At 45.8% G+C, this 22936-nt stretch overlaps 1 protein-coding gene across 2 annotated transcripts; it reads left to right on the plus strand.

Moving 5' to 3' along the window:
* The first annotated feature begins 296 nt into the window (after nucleotides 1-296).
* LOC131261087 (beta-TrCP) lies at nucleotides 297-22858 on the plus strand. 2 transcript variants are annotated; one of them, XM_058262997.1, is made up of 10 exons: nucleotides 297-360; nucleotides 1454-1833; nucleotides 14217-14439; nucleotides 17893-18079; nucleotides 18148-18412; nucleotides 18492-18683; nucleotides 19194-19456; nucleotides 19535-19724; nucleotides 19805-19948; nucleotides 20057-22858. In XM_058262997.1, exons 2-10 carry the CDS (start codon nucleotides 1780-1782, stop codon nucleotides 20270-20272), a joined length of 1734 nt encoding a protein of 577 aa, XP_058118980.1. In that variant the 5' UTR covers nucleotides 297-360; nucleotides 1454-1779; the 3' UTR covers nucleotides 20273-22858. The 2 variants fall into 2 exon arrangements, with proteins under 2 accessions (XP_058118980.1, XP_058118981.1); XM_058262998.1 differs by lacking the exon at nucleotides 297-360 and adding an exon at nucleotides 504-521.
* Nucleotides 22859-22936: the final 78 nt, after the last annotated feature.

Below are 22936 nucleotides of genomic sequence, written 5' to 3' on the forward strand. Positions count from 1 at the left end.
CTGCCAGATTGATTTGAAAAGCTGTTCTCATTCCATCCCACGTCAAGTAGCTAGCCGTTTCGCTCACACAGTAGCTCAATATTCGATTGAGCGTTTACATTCTGCATAGTCATAACATGTTGTTTTGTCCTGCAGTAGCAGAGTGTTTTGCGCTCATTCTATCTACCACTGAAGGCCCGCTTCTTTGCTGCTATCGTGACGTCAGCCGACAGCGAATGTGCTTCGTTTCGTACGGCACCGTCCTAGGGGTTCCTTTTGTCAGTTTTCTTGTTGTTCGACCTTTTTCAGTTAGTTGACGTCACTCGTTCGGTTCGGACTATTTCGTCTCGTCTCCGCGGTTCGATGCTGGACGAACGAATCGTAAGTGTTTTTTTCATATCTTTCTGCGACCCACGGTTGCCTGAATATCGCTAATCATTGCCCATCGAGAACGGCCGAGAAGTTGTTCGCGGTCGCTGCATCTTACGGGTAAAGCGGAAAACATCCCCGACTCAGAGGTGCGCGCCCAGTGTGCCTGAAAGGTGACTTTCGCAGCCCGAGCCTCCTCTCCACTCAACGCTCGGAAAAGGCATTCGCCGCCATTGTCGCCCGCTTGTGTGTGGTGTGCCTGTTTTCGAACCCGTGTTTCGTTCGAGCGGAGTTTAAATATTGATTACGGCGGATAGGCCTCCGTCTGGCTGGTGCCTGGTACACGTTTGCTGCTGGGTCATTCCTCGCAGCACAACGCTATTTTACCATGCATTTGGCAGCCTTCCGTCAGTGTTGACGTTTGTTAAAGAGAGGTGCGTTCTGCAAACGAAATCAACGCGTTGTTATGCGACGTTCAGCGAAGGAAGCGTGCGTTGTTGTGTGGTGCTGGAGTGAATTTAGTTTTCGTGTGTCTCGAAAAAAGAGTGATCCCCATTAAGCCCGCGTGTTGTTGTACAGTTTCCTCAGCAAAATGCTGACCAGCGAAATTTCCGCCACAGAACAGCAGCCCTAGCGCGGAAGATAGCACACAATATGCCCGTGTGGAATTGGGAATGGAGGCACGAAAAGAAAGAAAGGAAAAAATCGTGGAAATGCTTATGTGAATGTCGTTCGCACAAAAGTGGAGAGTAAAAAGTTTCTCCAAAGAGAGTGATTCAGAGAGGGTTCCTCTTTTTGTGCTGCCTTTTCTTTTCTCCATCTCTTTCGTGTGCTGCAGATAGGCACTTCTCGCTCTATCGCTCTGTCGGTGTACGGAAGAAGCTGCACTTCACGATCGATTATGCCTACGGGAGTTTTTTTTTATTTGTTATCTTTTCCATCTAGATTCATCTACTCACCGTAACTTGCTAGCTAACAACTTGCTTGCTCGGTGGAAATTCCTTTATCGACAGTGATTCGATAGACAGCCAGCGTTTGCGTTTTATGTTTGTGCGAAACCCGCGGAGCGATGTTTAATGAAAGCTTCTTACCTTTTTGTCCACAGTGTTTATTTCTAATATATAGGTTGAACGTGATCAGCATTATCCTTAAAGTGTTCGTTTAAGATACAAGCAACCTCCATTAATGTTGCACCACCGGTGGCAAGGATACGTCCCGAAGGAAATCCCAACGCACTTGACCGTGTCTGTGATCGTTTGAAAACACAAAACAAGAAAATCTCTCCCGGGTGACGCTTCTCCTGCAGGATCAGTTTCCCGGGCCGGTTTCTCAGTGGAGTTTGTCGTCAAAAGCAACTTACATAGGTCTTTAGACCGTCGCGTTTCTGGTGATCGCCACAGGAAACGCTAGCAAGGAATCCTGGACACCGAAATGATGAAAATGGATACGGATAAAATCATGGACGATGGGATCAGCAACTCACAGGTGAGTTTGTTATGTTTAGTAGGCCACCCTCTTTCAAAACTATCTCATTTAATGGTTTGAATTTTTAAGGTAAAAGTTTATGCCGATGAAGAAGTACATTCGTTGTGAGATATTACGGCCCGAAACACAACTTTTCGCATCGTTTCTTCGGCTGATATGTGTATGGCAAACTTCGCGCTTGTTGTTTGCTACAGGAAGAATAAATCCACATAACTCAAGCCCCTCACCGGAGAGCGAAAGCGCCAAGGCGGTTTTCCTTTCAAATGTTTATATAAATATGTGCATATTGTCGTTGTTTTTCCTCCCACCCCTGGGGAGCTTGCTTCGGTTACAAAACCATGCACCTCGCATCGCTGCACACCAAAGGCCGTGTGTCGGAACACTCGGCGGGGCGCGGAAGACACCGCAGAGCAATGAGTTTCACTTTCAGCGGAAAAACATTCAAGGGAAAGAAAATTGGGCTATTTTCACGCCCACGCGGTTTTGGTTTGTTGGCGCACACGGAATCGATTTCCTTTCTCTGTTCCATTTCTCCACATACCGATCGGCTTGTGTCCGATCGGTGGCTACATTTCCGTTTACCGCCGCTGTTTTCCGGATGCGTCGAATCGCTGTTAAGCGACATGCACTTTCACGCGCCGCAGGAAAAGTTCCTTTCCAACGGTTGGAAAAATTGGACATTGGCTGTCCGCTCTGGATGCGTTTTCCTTCGAACCGCATGATTCGCTATGGAGTGGGCAAATGTACTTTTATTTCCATAAACAACCAAATTGCAGTGCAACGGTTCATCAATGAGCGTAAATGAAAAATCATAATTTTGCACGGTGGAAAAGTACACTTTCCATCTGAAGTAAAACCGTCGCGCGAACGACTCTGTGTGGCTCAGCAAACAACAAACCTTCCATGGACGAGTGAGTGAAAGGAACGAAAAAGAGAAAGTTCTTCATTTGCATTTCTTTCCGGCCGCGGGTTGAACGTTCCGAATGGAAGGAAGGGGATAGAGGAAATCGCCGTTTGATGATTCGATTTGTGCCTAAGCTATCACAACTGTTACGATTTGGGGATTTCAAACTCTTAGCCTTGAGTATTCAGGACAAGGAAGTGATACTTCTGGTGCTTCCTTTTGGGAAGTAATTCAATTTCCATTTGACGCACGTTTCAAATCCTTATGGTGACCAATAATTACAATTTTATTCGTTTAGACATGATAAATTACTCTGATTTTAAATTCTACCATACGCTGCGACGAAGTTCCGACCAACTTTATTACACTTCCACGAAGGGAAAGGAAACAAATCGGAGTCGAGATCCGGATCCGGCTTGGTGGGGGAGAGCTGTGTGGTGCGGTGCAAGGTTAACACGCTTTGCAAAATCAAGCGCACAGAGGCCAACAGCTTCAAATAAGATGAGGATTTTTTTATACGTTCTCTTCAAATGCATATCGTGAACGTTATTTTGCCTCCTTTAATGCTCATGTCGTCGGTTAGGTTTGTATTCCTTCGCACCGTGTGTGTCTAGGCAAACGAACCGGAAGTGACCTCGTGGGAACGTTGGGACAGAAACAGAAGATAAAACATTGCGTCGGTTCACGTAACGAAGTTTAAATAAATGTTATCCTATTTTTGTCATTTATCAGGCGGTCCATTCCGCGTCTTATGGTTAAGACGATGGTTAAGATGTTTGATCTTGATCTGCAATGAGTAGGTCGAAACGGATTGGAAAGATTATTGTACGTTATTGACCTTTGACTGGATAATGGTTATCCGTTCTCGCTTCAGTAACAAACAAAGGATCAATAAATACTGTTTCGTATCCGGTAAGAATATTCCTCATGAAAGTGACCGACACCACGTTACTCACACTCAAAGAGAAACATGCCAAAACAAGTATAAACGCGTGCGTGACCGAAGCGACAGGAAAGATGCAGCGATGCAGCGTTGAGACGATGATGCAATTGCACACTGCACATTGTAATTTTGGTTGAGATAGGTCCGGATGCGCCGGGATACAAACGACTCCTCGGGATGCCGTTGCTTGGTTTGCTTAATTTTATGTTCAATATTCTTTTCTTTTGTAATTTACTGTATCTTCGATAACTTGTAACAGGACTCGAACTTTTGAACAATATGTTGAGGAAAAAGAGATGAGTAAAAAGAAAACTAAATTAAATTGAAGTGCATGCAATGAAGTATGAATTTGTTCTAATTCATCTACGACTGCTGCTGATGCGTTCGTTATCTTATCAGCTATCGTTTCTTTTTTCAACTTTGCAGTTCATCTAGATAGGGGCTACTTTCTGCATGCGACACTTTCTTTGTCAACGAATTGTGCAGAAAATAATGTTCACCAACATGAAAGTGCATGCTCATCAACCGCATGTCGGCAGTGCAGTGCAGCCAACGCTCACGATCATTGCACTTTTCCCTTCTCGCAGCAGACGCATCGGGACCTACTGACCTCGTGGTCCAAAAATAAATCAATTTACGCTCGAGAGAAACTAAGAGCAGAAGAAAAAAAAACTCACAAAGCCTGAACGGAAAGAGGAAAATTGCCGGTATTGCGTACGATTCGAGTTTGATTCGAGAAATAAGATAGAATAAGAGGGGTAGAGAGGATCGTAGTGCATCATTGGTGGGGGGCATGTGCAATTTAGACGGTACATAAGAAAAAAACATGGGATGCGAATGAAAGTACTAGTGAAATTGCAAGGAAAGAAAGATAAATGACGAAAGAGACTTCTGAAGTGAAAATAGAAAAGAACTCAGCCCATTAGAATAACAAATGAAATAGAAAGAATCGAGAAGAAAAAGGGAACATCCAGAAAAGTTTTTGAAGTTCTGCAATTGTCAAGAGAATAATTAAAGCTTGATGTTGTAAGAAGACTTTTGAGAATGTATTTAACTTATCAAAAGATAAAGGAAAGGTGTAGCTAAACTTTACCTTCTTCCATTTGATGGCGGAAACCACCTTCAACCGTTCACCTGTGTGTGAGTGGCACACTTCGAGGCTGCTGCTGCTGTACCCGTGGTCTCTAATAAAGCTGGCGGCTTTAAAACTGAGCAAAAAATCACCTCCACTACCCCCCCGTTCTCTGCTCCGGAAGGAGGTAGTGTGTGCCCTTTTACAGTCGCACCGGGGCCGACCTGAATCTGAGGCTCGTCCGGCGGCACAAGAAATCGAGGTCATCCGCGACAGAGGCTGCTGCTGCTGCTGCGGGCTGATGGCGAAGGCGAGGGAGAACCGGAGGCGGCTGTGGGTTGTCGGGTTGTGAAGGTGTAAACGACATCTACACAACGAATAACCGGCTGTCGAGGAAGTCGTCCCGCGTGTTTCTTGTGAAGCGCACGAGCCTCCACTCCTCCGTACAACCGAGGATCGATTCCCTTTCCTTCCCCAAACCCACCCGATCCGTGCTCGTCGAGGGTCAAGGGAGTGCAGTACATGCATCGGTCGTGCCCGTGTGCGTCTTGTTGTTGCTTGCAAGCAATCGGTTGAATGTGTGTGAACGAACCCAACTCCCGCGAGAGGCGGCGAAAGGGGGAGACGGTTCTGGGGGTGTGAGTCGGTGAGTCAACGGTGCATGGGATGGATGATGGATGCAACCGATGAGAGATACTGTTTCATTGCGGTTTCCGTCCGGGAAACTAACGATGCATCGTGGCGCACAATAGCGGTTTTCCCGATTGCTAGAAAAAATCGGCGTTCTGGGAGTCATTTTTATGTATCTTTTTCAGAAAATATGATCAGCTTTCTCTTGTAGTCATTTGTGAAAGCTAATCACATCAAATATGTATTGCTTCGGGAACAAAAGGTGTTAGAAAAATGATCCCCGGATACATTATCTATTAATCGTTACCTGGCACAAACTTTGTTGCGAGGCTTTTACCCAAAGCCACTTCACGCCAACGGTATGACGAGTTCGCTTTTGATAACGGAATAACGGTAGAACTGCTAGTTTGCAATGCGATTAATTGTGGAGTGAATGTTTACGATCTCTCCCGGATTACCTACCTAGTTCCGTTTGGATAATAATATGGTCCAACAAACAAATGTCCCATGGCTAGCCTTTGGAATTACAATCGGAACATTCTTCAGCGCATCCATCAAATCTGTCATCATGCTAGGAAATGTTTCCTCGTTACCTTGGTTCGCTGATTTCCACTCAAATGTCCCTTGCTAGATTAAATTTGTCACACGTGTTCTGAAGCGTGCCTTTCGCATCAAAGACGACGCACAGCCAGTCTCCAGTCTCTCATCCCATGTTCCATTCCATGTTGCCAGCTCCGGGAATGGAAAACTAGGCCACGCGAATGCACCCGGGTTGGGGTGAAAACCTACACACAAAACCAGAGCTCCTCTCCGCATGTGTGTGGCTGTGGAAATGTGGAAGGTGAATCAAGCGGAGGAATAGGTAAAGATGTGTCGCGGAATTATTAATCTATCCTTCTTCTTCGTTCCGATTTTTGCATCTTCATACTTTGTGCTGAAACTGACACAAAAAAGCAATCTAGAAGACGTTTCAGTATGTTTCACTTTCTTGGCAAGAGCATCAGAGAAGGAGAAACATATTGTAGAAAAGAGGAGGAGTGTTAGAAGAGCAGCGGGAAAGCAGATGAAATTGGGATCATTTAAGATAATTTGTGTGCCGTGAAAATGATTAACTTATTAATCAGCCGTAGAAGTGATGAGGTAAATGTCTTGAAGTAAAAATTCCTGAACAGTTGCTTACATTCATGTTTCGTCTAGTGTTCATACTTAAGATACGTAAAATAAATAAACATTTATGTTTTTATTCCACGGAGTTTCAGTTCCCCCTGTCCAATGTTAGACACTTCATTCACAAAAGGGTTATCTGACACGATCCCGCAAGTTCCTGGAAACTTTCTCCTCCGACTCCAAACTCCAGGCCAACCTTTCGGTTCGTGTTCGGGAACTTTCCCTTAAACATAATCCGCCCGGTTTCTGAAGCGGGCTTATGATAGCCTTTTAATGTGCCTCATTTGGTAGAAAAAACCTTGACACCAAAAACAACGTTCCTCGGGCAAGTTTGATGCGTGTGAGTTCTTAGGTTGCCCGAAGTGACCGCACACGCAGAAGACCCCTCCGATACACAAACCCTTATTCGCGCTTCTAAGCATCCGGTCGTCGGGTTTAAATCGGCAGCAAGGCAGCAGCGCAAGGTATCGATTACAGGTTGAGGTAGAGACATAAAACGAGTCGCTAACCACGACGGGGTGGTGTGGAACCAGTTTCCAGCGGAGATGGGATGCGGCCTCGTTCGCTCGACGCATCACGCTCTAAACCTGCCGATGCTCTGGAGTGGACTGGAACGAAAACGACAAATAACATGACGAAGAAATCACTCCATGCTCCCCGATCAAAACTCTCGTGCGAGTAAGCTAAAGGTCCGGTGAAGGCGAAGTGTAATAAAGTTGAGCGGCAACTTAGGAAGGCAACGACAGGGACCACAAACGAAGTCACATCCGGTAGAAAAAAAAAGTGATACCTGCACATATGAGAAAGGACAGGCGCGTGTGAGTTCAAACCTGAATTAGCGGAAATTGACCGTGTGTGCTTGTCGGTCGTAGGTTTTGGTCTTTGCTCAAGGATGAAACATTGAAGGAGATTTTTGGACCTAGAACAACCAAGGCATAATTTCCGTTAGAGCGGATTCGTTGTCCTTCGATGGTTCTTATTAGCTTCTGATTTATTCTCTCTCGGAAGAAGACTGTTGAAAGTTAGAGCAATTAGGAAAGTAATATAATCGGCGAATTTGCATGTTTATGATTCTTGGTAACTACATTCCATTTTTCCATTCTCCCACTAGTCATGGTTGAACTGGGACTTACTTGGAAGCTCTATATGACTCAGATATTGCCGACTAGTACATCCATTCGAAGCAACAACTTGCATTAAGAATATCAATAATCGATTATTCTGTACTTCCTGCAACTCGCATTACAAACTCCATTGGTACTTCTGACGCAAAAGAGGAGTTCCTATGAGGCAAACACAATCGTAATCGGTTTCTTCAAACCACGAGGGGGTGCCCCTTGGTCTTCCATGGATGATGCCATCCGCTGGTTGGCATATGGCCTTGTTTCAGTCTTCGTTTCGACACTCGCAACCTCCGAAGATGTCTATGCAAAGCCTCCCCGTTGTAAAGCCTAGTACTCTGCACCACCCGTACGAAGGTGATGCTGCAAAAGATCAGCCACGCAGCCCGTGTGGTGCGATTGTGCAAAACGTGGAATTGCAAGCGCGCTTTTGCTGTTGTGAAGCTGAAGGCGCCAAGACAAACGGCTTTGTTGCCGGTGGGGTTATGTTCGAGAAGGAGAGAGAGGTGCGTGTCGAATGGCAGCCCCCACCCCCCGGGGGCGGCGTACCTTCTGGTGGTAATGTTTCGATTACGAAGCCAACGAACAATGAACGAGAGGCGCCAACCCACGAAGAGGTGGATATGGGAAGAGAAGACCACTTGGAGTTGGCAACCAGATAGTTCTTCTTCGTTGCTTAAAAGAGAGTCACATGGCTGGTGAATGGAGTACACCTTCTTCGATTGCGAGATTACACGTTGGAGGTGCAGCTTTGGTGAGTCAATGATACCCGACGTAGGTTTTTAAGCGTTGAGATATTGAAGGGGTTCGCTAGAGGTGCATCCCACAGATCGTTAGGTGGACCCAGATGAATTCTGGGCGAGGGTGCGAAGTTATATAAAAAGGCCGTTGATACAATATAGACCTTAGTTTGTTACTTACTATTTCCCATTGAATGTCTTCCAAATGATAAATGACGCCTAAATTACTTTCGATCACTCCGGATAATCATCAGACTATCACAACATTGCTTCGGATAATTTATTCATCATATCGAGAGAAGATAGTCCGTGGTGGTGGGTGGATTTATGAATTTTTCATCCTATTTACTTGCTAACACCTTCCTCATTCGCCACAAAGGATCACCACCACCACTACCACCGGCGTCAATCGGTGTTACGTTAAATGATTTATCAATTCCATCCACCAGTGGCATCGCCTCGACAGTGAAAACCTGGCACCGTTTCGAATACGAATGTGCGTGTTTTAAGGGAAATGCGTGATGTTGATGGTTTTGATGTAATTCACTGTGAAAGCCGCTCACCCGACCGACCCCCTGTGTGGTATGTTTATTTTTCGGTATTTTTATGAATGCATGTTGCCGTAACGAACGACAGCTGTCGGAAACAATTAGTTTCTTCACGCCATGTTTTAACCTCTCTGTTGTGGTAAAGCATCGTTTCCACATCAGGATGAAGGAAAAGGTAGCGTGATAATTTATTTCGAATATTTCATAAGCACGGGTTCAAATTTCGCTGTCAAAACCAAGTTCCACCGGGTATTTTATCTATGTTTGAATATTGTCTTTTAATTGTAATGACATCGCAGCATTGCTCAAGCGTTTGCTATTCTGGAAGTAAAGAAATAAAATAATCTTCCATGCCCTTTGTACCACAAAGTCCTCCCTCTTTCCCTCCTTCTTTCTTCGGGTTTGGTACATTGCCCGCCGCTTTATCATCATCGTCGTCGTCGTCGTGGCATGCAAATGAATGAGTGCAAGAAGGTGCAGTTTGACGACTTTCCTCCCTTGTCCCTTTGCAAAATAAACAATTTTCTTCTTTCTTTCAACTACATCGAAAAATGCAACTCGCGTTCTTTGTTGTCCATTGATACTCGAAACCGCCATCTTACCACCCTCCCTTGGCGAGAATGTGTAAGAACTTCGCACATGTCGCGACGAAATTGTAATTCCAAAGTCGTCCGTCTTCGCCGTGATTTCTCCGCCTTGTCGGTGTGTGTGTGTGTGTGTGTGTCTGTGACATTGGCCTTGTTTTTCGGTTACAAGGGAGTTGCATTTCGCGCCCTCGATACTACGGACGACGACAAGCCGCTGCGAAGGGAGACACGACACGCTGTATTGTATAGTAACATTTCATTTAACACACACACTTTTTTTTTTGTTGCTCCAAATAAACGTAAAATTCGCAGACGCATGGTTATGACCACGAAAACCTTCAACACAGTGTAGCCACAAGTGGAAGGAATGGCGAACGAAAAAAAAAATGCCTCCGACACAAGCTGGAAGGGAAACAGTCAAACGTGTGCACTTTTGTTGTCCGATCGTTGCAGATTTGAACTGACCGTTCCTGGCAAAAAGAGTAAGTGAGTCAAGGTTTCCTGTACTTCTGCCCGCTTTTTGCTTGCACTGTTTTCGACAAAGTTATTCAGTTAAGGTTTCAGGTTCAAAACATAGCCGCAGCTCTCATCTACAACTCTTGAAGAGAAGAAAAGGCAATGATCCAGCACAGGAAATGTCTACCGAAAGGACATATGGCCTTAACACTATAGAGGTCTATGTCTCCAGGTTAGCTTGCGGAGGTCCAGGAAGCTGAATTCAAAAGCCGTACTGGAGGAAATCCACATCCAAGACGAAGAAAAAAGACTACGAGAAGTTTGAAAGAATGCGAAAGGAAACATCTTTTTGTTTTTGGCAATGGATCAATCGTAAGTCACAAGAAAACTCTTCCTTCTCATTTTTTAGAGCGAAAAAAATTGAACACAACAGAAAACTAAAATAGAACTCATGTTTTCGGTTCGAAAAATCGCCACCATCTGCCGTTCGTTTTCGGTTGACAAATCTATTCCACGCGCTCTTCCTATCGATCAGCGGTTCGGAATAGTTGAATGGGTGAAATCTTCGTACGACACTAGCAGGATGAGTAAGTTGAAGCTAACCACGACCATGGCAAACATGCCGGGTTCGCCGATACTTGAGCTGAAAATCAAGATATGTTCAATACTGTTGCCGAGTTTGATTTAAGAACAAATCTGTCATCTCAAGCAAACCACCCTCTCAAGGTGGAGGTTTTGTTCATTTTTCAACACTTAATCATCCATCGCAGGACAGAAAAAAGACGGTTTGAAATTGGCAACTTCGAAGTCCACGGGTTGGTTTCAAAATTGAGTCACGAAATTTATTTGGTCCGATGCATCGTGCTTTTATTTGGTGTGAATCTTGTTTTCTTTCTTTTTTATCCTAACCCCAATTTTCCTCACTTGTTTTCTTGTAACACTTTCACTCCTTTCGTTTACACGCGCTAGGAAAGCGTTCGATGTTCGATGTGCACGATCGGTGGTGGAGATCATAAAATTACTGTTCGCACAAATGTTGATTAGCTACACGGGGTGGTGCACCTTGTTTTACTTTTTTTGTAGGCCATGCTCGTCATGTGATTTCCGGTGCTCAGGTTTAAATTGGGTTCTCTTTAGCTATGCTCGGCTTGGGAGGGGAAAAAAAAGCGAAACACCCGGCGAAAACAGGCCTCTTTCGTGTTCCAATCGAGATCGAATTCGAGTGTGCCCCTTGGCAAAATTTGGCAAGGCACAGCGTTTTCGCGCACGATCGGTACCGATTTCTCGATCTAGATCTCTCAAATTCGATTGTAGCCGCGGGGTAGGAGGTGGGAAAATCGCGTATCCGTTCGACCGACGATTGCGGCGATCGCTTTTCGTGTGGCGTGATAATTTGGCAATCTCCACCCCCCGATCGATCGCTCGTTGCCATCGCTAACGTACTATGCGTTGGCTTCTGCTGCAAAACGGAGCCATTCGATGAGCGTCGGATCGAAAAATGATGGCTCGGAACAAATAGAGGCCAGAGGTTCATCGCATGCAGCGCCGAATGCACTGTCCACGGAGGTGATGGGTTTTAGCCAACCCGGCTCCCTCCCGTTCCCCTGTACTGCATGCAACCACGTGACAGTCTCCTCCCTCTTCCTCCGGTTGACCCAGATGGAAAATGGAAGGCATCGTGGAACGCACCATTTTGGGCTAGCACACACCGTTGTTGGCCTTGTCGCCTCGTCTCGTCATACACACACACGGAATTTTGGGGTGAATTTTCCAGACACGACGTCGCTTTACGACACAGTTTGTTTTTTGTTTTTTGATAGGAGCAATTGGTGTTACCGAAAACGAAAGAGAAAAGTGGCCACAGGCCGAAGCCGGGGTTCGGTTATCTCATCATCCATTGATTAGATGAGAAAACCAAACTTTCAACCCTCTTCCCCTTGTCAGTGTTTTCAGGTTGCATTTAGCCCCCGATACCAAGTGGGCATAAAATGTCGAAAACCTGCCTGATTTAATTAAGCCCACCTGGTGGTTCGTAATCCCTTTTTAAAATGTGGTGCTATTTTTGGGCAAATATTTGTTACCTTTTTTTCATTAAAAAACAAAACCTCCCAAAAACCACTTGAAGCCGACTCACGCGTCGTCTATCGATGCGCAAAGTGTATGCAAATGTATTCCAAATGTTTGATGAGTCGCAGGTTTTTTTTTTAAACAATAAACTGCGCCCTTAACGCTGGGAGCCTGCTCCGAAACGGTGGTTACGTTGCGGATCCCAACAATACGTGCAATGCAACGGAGAGTTTGGAAGCCTCGCCCCTGTGTCCCACAAAAACCAAAAAGCCGCCCCAGTGTGAGTGCTGCACTAACGGTACCGGCGGGGGCATGGTGACATAGAAAACGGTGCTAATGGCCATCACCCAAAACCACCCCGTATGTAATGCACAATTGATGGTGGGAAAACGGCCTGGGTGGGAACCAACCTGCGGGCTCGGTGCTGGAGTTTTTGACACCTCCGGGAGTGGTTTTTTTATATCGTCTTAAAAATAACATAACCAAATCACTGCTCGTGTATGCGAGGCAAATATTTGGAGCTGTTTGAAACTGTTTTACAGCGCTTGTCAGCAGCAGTAAGCAAACACGTGGGGAAATGTTGTAGTTGTCGTTGTCGTTGTCTCTTTTCCGATAGCCGAATGTAACGTTACTTACAACTCGAATTTTACCCCGGGTGGACTTCGGTGAGTCATGGCGAGTAAAAGAAAGTTTTTTGGGCCGTCTCATTCTACAATTGAATAACGTTTACTTATGGTCGGTGTTTCAAACGAATGTTTATTGGGAAGTGGGATCCGGATGTTGGTTACACACGAATCGGGTTTCTAATCTGGCAGCATCCTAAAGATCAGTTCCCAGGACTGATCAAAGATTAATCTGGATTGAGATCAAATATTCCAAATGTTTGGTGAACCCTGTAATGATTTAATGCTGCTGTGCTTCTTATTGATTGGTCCACCTAATCAAGGATTATTTTGGATGTTGCACCCGATACTGCCTTAGTTCTTCTCTTTTACACAATCTAAGATTTACAAATGGAGCTCAATCTGATTCACAGACTCGATCCTTGGCTCGATCGATTCGAAATGGATGCTAAATCCAAGACCTAGGAAACCGGTGCCAGGACAGAGTCCCCCAGATGAAGAAACCAGCTTTTCTTCCAGCTCTAGATTTTAGCTTTAGGAAGAATTCCAATTCCACAGATTGGAATCTGGATCAACCAACTGTAAGTTGTCGGATCGGATTCTGAGGATCGAGTCTCGGATCGGATCCTCAACAGGCAACACAATCGGGTAAATAGACAATTCGTCACTTTCTGGGATCTACCAGAATGAAAGTTGTCGCATGAAGTAGAGACGACCAGTTGAAAGATACAGGATAAGGTAGGCTATGATCGCTTTTTCGCATCAGAAAACGAGCGCGAATCACAACAATCCTCGCAAAAGTATGTTTCGACCGGAATGCGATTTTCGCCTACTTTTACCTGCACCTCTCGACTTGGTCGTGATCCTAGGAAACGACGAATTTTCTACTTACCCGTTTGTGTTGCCATTTGAAGGTTTGTCGATTCAACATCAATTACTTTACAGTAGGCTAGCAATGTTGATGTTCTACATACACTGCCGCGGTTACTCTCCTCTCGGAAAGATATAAATCAGGTTTGTTGTTCCTCCCCAAAACACAAATTCGATACCTCAACCAAACGCTGGCCATCGTCTAGTTGCGGAACGTTCGAAAACCGTAAAGTGTGGTCTTTTTTGATTGCACGTTTCTTCAACGTTTAACTGTACTCGCTCAGTTGTTCGAAGGCTTTAATTAAAGGCGATAACCACAGATGTTTGTTTGTTCTCCGCCAAATTCGGCTTCATTCATTAAACTGTTTTCCTAGTTTTCCCCTTGGCCTCGGGGTGGAATTTGTTTGGAAAGCGGGATTTCCCGACCGCGCAGCGGAGGGGGGAAAGGGAGGGAACCGGTTCCGGTTCCGTTAACGAGCGCATTTTTGTGCGATTACGACGACCGATGTACGCTCTTCGCTCTCTCACAGCCTCTTGTTTGACAGGGCCCCGTCTTCTTTGTACGCAAACGTGTGTGTGTTTTTTGTTGTTGTTGTTGTTGTGCTAATTGTGTTCCGTTCTGTTCTCTGCTCCTTTCACCCCGTTTCCGTTCCAGTACACCACCCAGATACTGTACGATCCGGCGCGGAAGAAAGAACCGTCACCGGCGTTCCAGACCGAGCTCGACACCTGTCTGACGTTGTTCACCAAATGGAACGAGGCCAACCAGGTGGAGTTCGTCGAGCAGCTTCTCTCCCGCATGTGCCATTACCAGCACGGACACATCAACGCTTACCTGAAACCGATGCTCCAGCGGGACTTCATCACACTGCTACCCAGTAAGTACATCCCTTCCGCGGGAGCCCTTCGTGGCAACGGCCGAGGGGGGAAACTTGTTCCTCCAAAGGAGCACCACCACCTTCCCTTCTAATGCATGCGAGAGTGGGGCGCGGCATGCGGCCGATGATGAGTTGCCCTTTTTTCCAACCACCAACTCCAGCAAAGAGAGCCCACCGGTTTTGGGTGCGTTCTCCCGGCGGGCCTTCGTACGCCAGGTCACACGCGAAAGTAGGTCAAACCCGCGCTTGCTCTCGATTGCCGCCGTTCTCCAGGTCTGCTCGCAGACACGGGCACACCATCATCTCTCGGTCGGGCATGTCCCCGATGATGGTCAGGTAGTTTGCAGGAAACGCAGGTTCCCAACTCGTCGCAGATCTTTCACCGACCGACCTGTTTAGGAAGAGCCGGCCCGGGGGCCTTTCTTTTCCTCGCCAACAATGGGCAAAAGAATGGAGGCTTAGAAAGAGGCAGAACGATGATGGGAGAGTTTGCTAAAGTTTGTTTGCTTCCGCATGTTTGCTCGGGAGATTCTGTAGGAAAGGCAATCCCGGACCCAAACTGAGAAACTCAAAAAGAAAGGAGGAAAAAGGTCAGCGGATGGATAGTAGGATGGTTCGGAAGGTTAAGGGCCGATTCAAGTTCACCACACCAAGGAATCGTTTGGCGTGGGAACGGAAATGGCAGGGATGGAAAAATGGACTAAAACACATGTGTTGGTGCACGAGCTTTCGCTGGAGGAAAAATAATATCCTCCCACCACCGTTCGCCGATCGGTTTCTCGGAGTGTTCGAGGTTTGAGGAGGGTGGTAAACGTTTAGAAATCACTTTTCGCACATCACTCATTGCTAAGCGCGCCAAATGGCTACCCAAATTATCCGATGAGCACCCCCCGGCGTTCGTTATCGACGGCGGCTAACACATTTGTTCCCCATATGCCTTCCCTAGATGGGGTGTAATTTCCGGTCCGAAAACCTCGGAACATTCGATTGGTTTCACCGTTGTTGTGGACGGCGCGGATCTCCGTTCCTTTAGGGGAACGGTTTAATACTCAATAAACCTACATTTTACTGTCAGAACCAGCGCCTCCTAGCCTTAGAGGTTTGCCTTAGAGCTCTCCTCCCCGGGTTGGGTGTGTTCGGGTTCTACGGTGTGGATAAAACTAGAAGAGCCCATTCACGGCGTCGGTCGGTGCCCAACACATGCCCCTTGGTCACTACCACGAGGGGTGGGACAAATTTGACCCATTTGAGCCGACGAAAGCTATAAAAGCCGATGGCGACGGGCCGGGTCTGGCGTCTGGCGTTGTTGATGCCCCAGCGCCATAATCATCTCTTTTGCGGCTTTCCTGAGGTGGAGAAGGTGGTATGAGAAGACCGGAACTAATAGAGAGTATCAGGTAGAAGCTATAAAGACACCATTCGGTAAAATCGACAGCCAACCAGAGAGAGAGAGAGTGAGGGAGGGAGAAAACATAAAACATTCGCCACATGCCCTTAATTGGGGGGTTTGTGTGTGTGTGTGTTCTGAAAAAGCTCCTTCGAATTTTTTTTTTGACCGTTTTCCACCCACTGTCGCAAGGGGTGGCAGAATGACAAATCGCGGGAGTCAGTTGCTGGAGTCCTTAGACACTAAGAAACTCGTTAAACCTCGCAAGAAAATATACATTGTCGCGACATCATCATGGTGTCGATGTTCAGCAAACAGAGAATCAACGTAGAACACATTAGGGTAACCATAAAGGACGGACGGATGATGTCCCGTAGAAGGTTTGAGACACCGGGACAACATGTTCTAGGTTTGGAAATAGTTTCCCCCACGGGAGATGAACACGGAACTTAAAGTAATTTCTGATTAGGAGTTTGACAAGTTCTGACAGTTTTCCATCAAGATTTTTAGTTCCAACTGCAACAAAAGATACTGACTTAGGAAAGTTTCATTGACTATTCGGTCACTAAAAATGCATTAACAACAAACTTGCACAAACAGCAAGATGAAATGATGGTTTAAAAACATCCCAACGTTTTGTCCGTCCATCAAAACTGTTTATCGTTAGGATCGTTATCCTCCCGTGGAGCGTGCTTAGAAACTCCAAAGGTCTACCCTCCTTGTAGGCTGCTTCCAACCGACACGATCCTTTTAAACCCAATTTAAACGTTATATGATAGAAGATTATTTTAAGATCATCCCTCTCGGGAAGTAGATTGGTCACAGTTTTCACCTTTGTTTGGTGCTCCTTTTTCGGGGTTTCGCAGGACTTGGCATCCCGAAATGCTCCTCGCTTTGGAAGGGTTACGCAAGGCTAATGGCTAAAGATTACCATCAAAGAGTATATGTTGGCCAATCCTCGCCATTAAAAGGATCGGTTGAGTCCGCCGTCGCTTACCCCATCGTCATCTTGACGTTAGGTCTATTTTCGTTTCATTTTCGGTCTCAAACCTATCCCCATTCCCTTTGTGGTTATTCACTACCGGTCCCATCGCCTGTTTGTGATTGACCCTCGGGTGGCACGTCCGCACGGGTCCCCAGGTTCGGGGCATTTTGCGTGCGAAAAAGGGCTTTAATTACGGAAAAAATGTATATACGTGCGGAAGGTTCGCTACCACTACTCACGCGTTCATTGAACCCCTGGGCGGCATTTAATAACCATGGGGCACCTCAAACCCGTCGTCGCGTGTTTGTTCTGCATGATTGTTTTACGCGCAACAAACCGGCCAAACGAAACCCAAAACGCAAGGGAACGATGGAGCTGGTGCGGTCAGTGATTTTGCAAATCAGCCTCGGCCGCGGAGTGGTGTGAAGAGAACCATATTGTTTTAACTGGCCGACGGCGCCGCCACGGCACACACTTTGCATTGAGGCAGCGAGAAAACGTATAAATCTGCGGCGTTCCGGGTTCGTGCCGTTGTGTCCAGCAATGAATCACGAAATCGATCGATAGGGATTTGGTGGTTCCTCGTTCAGCGTCGCCGTCGTCGCCCCATGGAAGCCATTTCAGCGAAGTAACACACAATGTTTCACTGAGTTATAGTGAAAAGTACAGTACATCTCGTTTCCCTATTGCCTGCCATATGGTGTCCATATGAAGGCTAGTCCCGTTAATTTCACACCCTGCGGAATCCAAAAGAAAGAAAGGCAAAAAAGGGAAGAAAGGTTTGGGAGAGTAACCTTGACATCATACTGTTTTTCATCGTCAATGAATGTTGGAAATAGGAAAAAGCTTCTAAGGAACTCAGCATGACCATCCAAAGGAAGGATAAAATACCAAATGTCCGTGTGGATCGAAGGCAAAAACTGGAAGGACAATTTTCCCAAAATGTTATTTGTTGTACGCAATACTTTACTCGGGTTTGGGTTTTAACATTCCCGATATCCTTGAGCAAAAGAAAGGATACCTTCTCAACCAAAATAGTTCCATAACGTTGGCTTAATATTGATTGTCATTTGTTTTGCAGCAAAAGGATTGGATCACGTGGCGGAAAACATTCTCTCCTATCTGGACGCAAAGTCGCTGTGCCGGGCGGAACGCGTCTGCAAGGAATGGTCCCGCGTCATCTCCGAGGGCATGCTGTGGAAGAAGTTGATCGAACGAAACGTCCGCACCGATACCCTCTGGCGGGGGTTAGCAGATCGCAAAGGATGGTGAGTTCATCGGCCTTTCACTGGATAACGTCTCCCTTTGCTAATGCCCGCTCGTTTTCCCTCAACAGGATCAAATATCTCTTCATCCCACGACCGGGCGTGACGCTGCGGCAGCACAAATTCTACCGCGAGCTCTTCCCGAAGATCATGAAGGACATCGAAGCGATCGAGAACAACTGGCGCACGGGCAATCACAATCTTCAGCGGATAAACTGCCGGTCAGAGAATTCGAAGGGCGTCTACTGTCTGCAGTACGACGACGACAAGATTGTGTCCGGCCTGCGGGACAACACCATCAAGATCTGGAACCGCTCATCGCTTCAGTGTTGCATGGTACGGCGCGCGAGACCTGCTGCCTGGAACGGGCTCCGGTGTTCTAATCGGCTGCGTATGGTTTTCTCACTTTCCGCAGATCCTCACGGGACACACCGGATCGGTGCTGTGCCTGCAGTACGACGATAAGGTCATCATCAGCGGGTCCAGCGATTCGACGGTGCGCGTGTGGGACGTCAAGACAGGCGAAATGGTCAACACACTGATACATCACTGCGAGGCGGTATTACATCTACGCTTCAACAACGGCATGATGGTGACCTGTTCAAAGGTAAAATGGCCAAACTTTTTGTGTCTTTCGCTGGCGAAATGATAGCAACTTTCATCGAGTGCTAACTTTCAACGTTCATGGTGGATAGACAGTTTCTTAACACAGTTTTGCCACGTAAACTTTCTAACGGAAGGCAACAGGATAGGCTTAAACTATTTGCATCATTAAAATTGCAAAATACTATGTTACTCGTCAATTTAACTCCAAATACTTCAAAATATAACAAAGCAACCAAGATAAGCGCAAAGGAGAGTGCTATCTCATACATTGATTTGTGGAGCTTGGAAACCACAAGTTACCAAGCAACACATTCCTTTGCCAAACCGAAGTGTTAAGTGTCGTTGCAATGATGAAACATCTCACGTTGCCATGGAATTGTTGCGTTTACAAAAGGTAGTTTGAGGTTCAACAAGCTTTTGACAGTTATCGTTTAGTAAAAGTTGTTATTGTTTAAAAATGTTGTAGATATTTTATTTAATTTTATTCTCATCGAATTTCGTCGTTACGTAGGACCGCTCAATTGCCGTATGGGACATGGTGTCGCCGACGGAGATCGGCCTAAGGCGCGTCCTGGTCGGGCACCGGGCGGCAGTCAACGTGGTCGACTTTGACGAAAAGTACATCGTGTCGGCGTCCGGCGATCGCACGATTAAGGTGTGGAACTCGACGACCTGCGAGTTTCTGCGCACGCTGAACGGCCACAAACGGGGCATCGCTTGCCTACAGTACCGCGACCGGCTGGTGGTTAGTGGCAGCTCCGACAATTCGATAAGGTACGTGTGTATTCATGGACAAACGTTTGAATGCATCGCAAATATCGTAAAAAAACGTTTCTTTTCTTTTGTCAACAGACTGTGGGACATCGAGTGCGGGACCTGCCTGCGAATTCTCGAGGGCCACGAGGAGCTCGTTCGCTGCATCCGGTTCGATTCGAAGCGCATCGTCAGCGGGGCGTACGATGGCAAAATCAAAGTATGGGATCTCCAAGCTGCCTTAGACATTCGAGCACAGACTAACACGCTGTGCTTGAAAACGTTGGTGGTAAGTTGCCCTTGCCAAACGCAAGTCGGACGTCGGAGGAAGTTCTAAGGGCTAATGGTGCATTGTTCATCCCGTTACAGGAACATACCGGTCGCGTATTCCGGTTGCAATTCGATGAATTCCAGATCGTGAGCAGTTCGCACGATGACACGATTCTGATATGGGACTTCCTCAACTGCTCGCCCAAGGAGGAGCCGTCGGTGGTGGTGCCCAATACCAGCATGGTATGTGCCTAAAGTGAGCGCGCCTAACAGATTGTGCCCAACATTGGCTCCATCCAAAATGGTGCAAGAACGAGTTTAACCGCGTGTTACGTTTTCTTCCCCCCGCAGATGAACCTTCACAACAACAGCGGAAGCAGTAGCGGCAGTGGCTCCAGTGTGGGTGCCGTTGGCGGCGGTCTCGGGGGAGCTGGCGGTGGTGCCCTCGGTCCGAATGGGGGCGCTGAAGGTGGTGGTGGCAACGGTAGCAACAACCAGAACAACGGTGTCAACCATCTGCTACACAACAATAGGACGAACAACCAGAACGACGAACTGAGCGACTAAAAGAGGAAAGGTCCCCTCCCATCCTTACCTTTTTCCACTTCTGTCAGCGAGAAAGCGGCGGGGGGGTGAAAGAAAGACGGAAAACACTCCTGCTTGGCCGAGAGGAATCGCGTGAATGTATCATCATCATCATCACTTTCCATCAAAAGCCCCATCCTGTTCCAATCTCTCTGACGCCGTGTACCTCCTCCGTTGCGTTCCGTTCCGTTTCCCTTCTGGTTCTCCGGTGAACGCTGGCTCCCCGGACTGGGGGGGTACTTTGGTTCCCTTTTTTCATAACAGGAGACTCCCAAGACCATTGGCGCCACTTATTGTAAAAAAACAACGTTTCTCAAAATTAAATCTTACGAATTGCTTGGGACATTCATGTTGTTTTTCTTTTTTCGCAACACATTTTTTTATATGTTACTTCTATAACAATTTCTGGAGCGGTACAGTTTTTAACGGGATTGTAAACAACAGAAAGGCACGGAGTAGGAGAAAGTTAAAAACACGAACATATACATAAATACCACCCCCCCGGAAAAAAAACTCAGAACTGATTCAGACTAAACGGAGCAAAAGTGTAGCAAGATGCAGCGATGATAATAAAGGAATAATTATAACACACACAAACACAAACCTTCCTGTTGCAGAGCAATTTAAAGGCACATTCAAAGGTGTACGCGGGAGAGGCTGAGATGACAAGCTAATCATCGGGCGGAGCCGGTCGATCCTGGGGAACCCGGGATCCGGCATGATGATAGGACGAATTTATCAGTTCACCTTCCACCAACTCGATTCTTTTTGGATTTTTGTTTTTTTGACCTTTAGGATTGTGATTTTATTAAACTATTTGTAAAAACATGTTCTATTCCAAATCAAGTAGGCATTCGTGCTTTCGAACGCTTCGTTCCTTAGCAACACCGATGCCTCGATGACGATGTCAACTCAAAATCGAGAAACCGTTGATGGGTCGATTCTCACCTACAATTTATGGAATCGATTGAAAAACCCCTTAGCAGCAACTAATAACCGAACGTGTTCATTAGATGAGATGGTTCGCAAGGAAAGCCGAGGACGTTGGCGAGGCGCCGCACGTTGTTTGTGTCTTCTTTCGTGGCAATTTTGGCAGAAAGTAAGCAACAATCCGTGTACGTGTCGAGAGTGAATGAAATTGACGAACAATTTAACAGTTTTTAAAGCTGTCCAACCCGCTGTCTTTTCCTGATAAATGGATCGTCAATGGAAGATATAGTTAGTTAACATTAACAAAATGATAAATACAAGGATATGGTAACAGATTCCTCGTAGTGAAAGCGTATAAAAATATGCAATAAAGGCAACATTGAGGAAGGAAATGCTTTATGGTCTCAACAAACAATTGAAGCTCTTATGTTTTTTTTTACTCTCTTATTCTAATTTTGCTTACACTGCATAAACTTCTCCAACAAGTCTCAAAAGGAAAAAAAATAAAAAGATAAACCTAGGATCATAGAGTAACTATTTAAATTAAAAAATAAACAAAAACAAAACAAGAAATACATTGGCTGTTCGGCGAGGATTCAAGTAAAGGAAAGAGTATCTCTAGAAGAAAATTAACCGAGGCGGGAGCCACACTGGTTGGATATTGTTATGGATAGAGTTTCACCCAATAAAAAACTGGAGCAAAACGGAAAAGAATCGAATTCCAAACAGGGGCGGACGGCGGAAGTAGTGTTTTTCGACTGTTATTGTAGTGAACACGAATATTATTATTGTATGATGATTTTCTTACTCTGTTTTTAGCACGATTTACTATTATGATTATGATTACGAATGGGGGCTGCTGGTACTGTATCCGGAAGGCTGGGACGGACACACATATTGCCACACATACACAAGAAATGCTTCTACGAAAATAGCCAATCTAGAGGATGGAAGCAAAATACATGTGTGAATCGAGCGGGCAAAGGAAAAAACAAAATAATTTAAACAGAAAATCTCTAAAACACAACATCGACAACAGGGGAAAACATGAAATCTAGATAAAAACCATTCCGCTACACAAGTCAAATGCCGGGAAACGATGGAACGAAAACCCACAAAATTCCTCCCAAAACTAAAGAAAGGAAGGAAAAGTTATGCGCATAATACCGCAGCGTAAGCGATTGACGGCAGCATTTTAACAAGAACAAAGAGGAAAACGATATAAATAGTTCAATGAATCGACAGAAGGGTTGAAGACAAAAACGGGGGCAACAACATTTAAAACCAACAGCCTAAAGTATCTTGAACAAACGCCCTTCTCCCCTGCAAGAAGAAACACACACACAGTTAATGAAAAATTATTACGAAATATGGAAACGATAATGGTAACCAGAGCGTGATCCGGAAATACCTGTTCTTGTGTAGAGAGTAGTTCCCGACGAAGGATACATTTCTGCAGTTATGGAAGAAGAGGTGATAAGAGTGTAACAAGTGTAGGTATAGTAGTGGAGCAGTTAAGTGGAACAAAAGAGAGTAGCACTAAAAGAATAGACCGAAAGGGAGAATTGTGAAGAAATTTGCATTACAAACAAAAAAACAAGATAAGGGAAAAAAGGGAGACAAATAATAAACAATAGAATGAACAAACTAAACAAAAATGATTTAAGAGAAAGACGATATCAATCTCTGAACAACATTGAGAGAAAAACTTGATTT

The sequence above is a fragment of the Anopheles coustani genome, chromosome 3 (genome assembly GCF_943734705.1).
Source record: "Anopheles coustani chromosome 3, idAnoCousDA_361_x.2, whole genome shotgun sequence".
NCBI lineage: Eukaryota > Metazoa > Arthropoda > Insecta > Diptera > Culicidae > Anopheles > Anopheles coustani.

Excerpts from the sequence above, each read along its gene's own strand:
- LOC131261087 (XM_058262997.1), top strand. The coding sequence starts at position 1,780 with ATGATGAAAATGGATACGGATAAAATCATGGACGATGGGATCAGCAAC. Across the intron at positions 19,725-19,804 it reads TGTGCTTGAAAACGTTGGTG|GAACATACCGGTCGCGTATT; the intron begins GTAAGTTGCCCT and ends ATCCCGTTACAG. Across the intron at positions 19,949-20,056 it reads TGGTGCCCAATACCAGCATG|ATGAACCTTCACAACAACAG; the intron begins GTATGTGCCTAA and ends TTCCCCCCGCAG.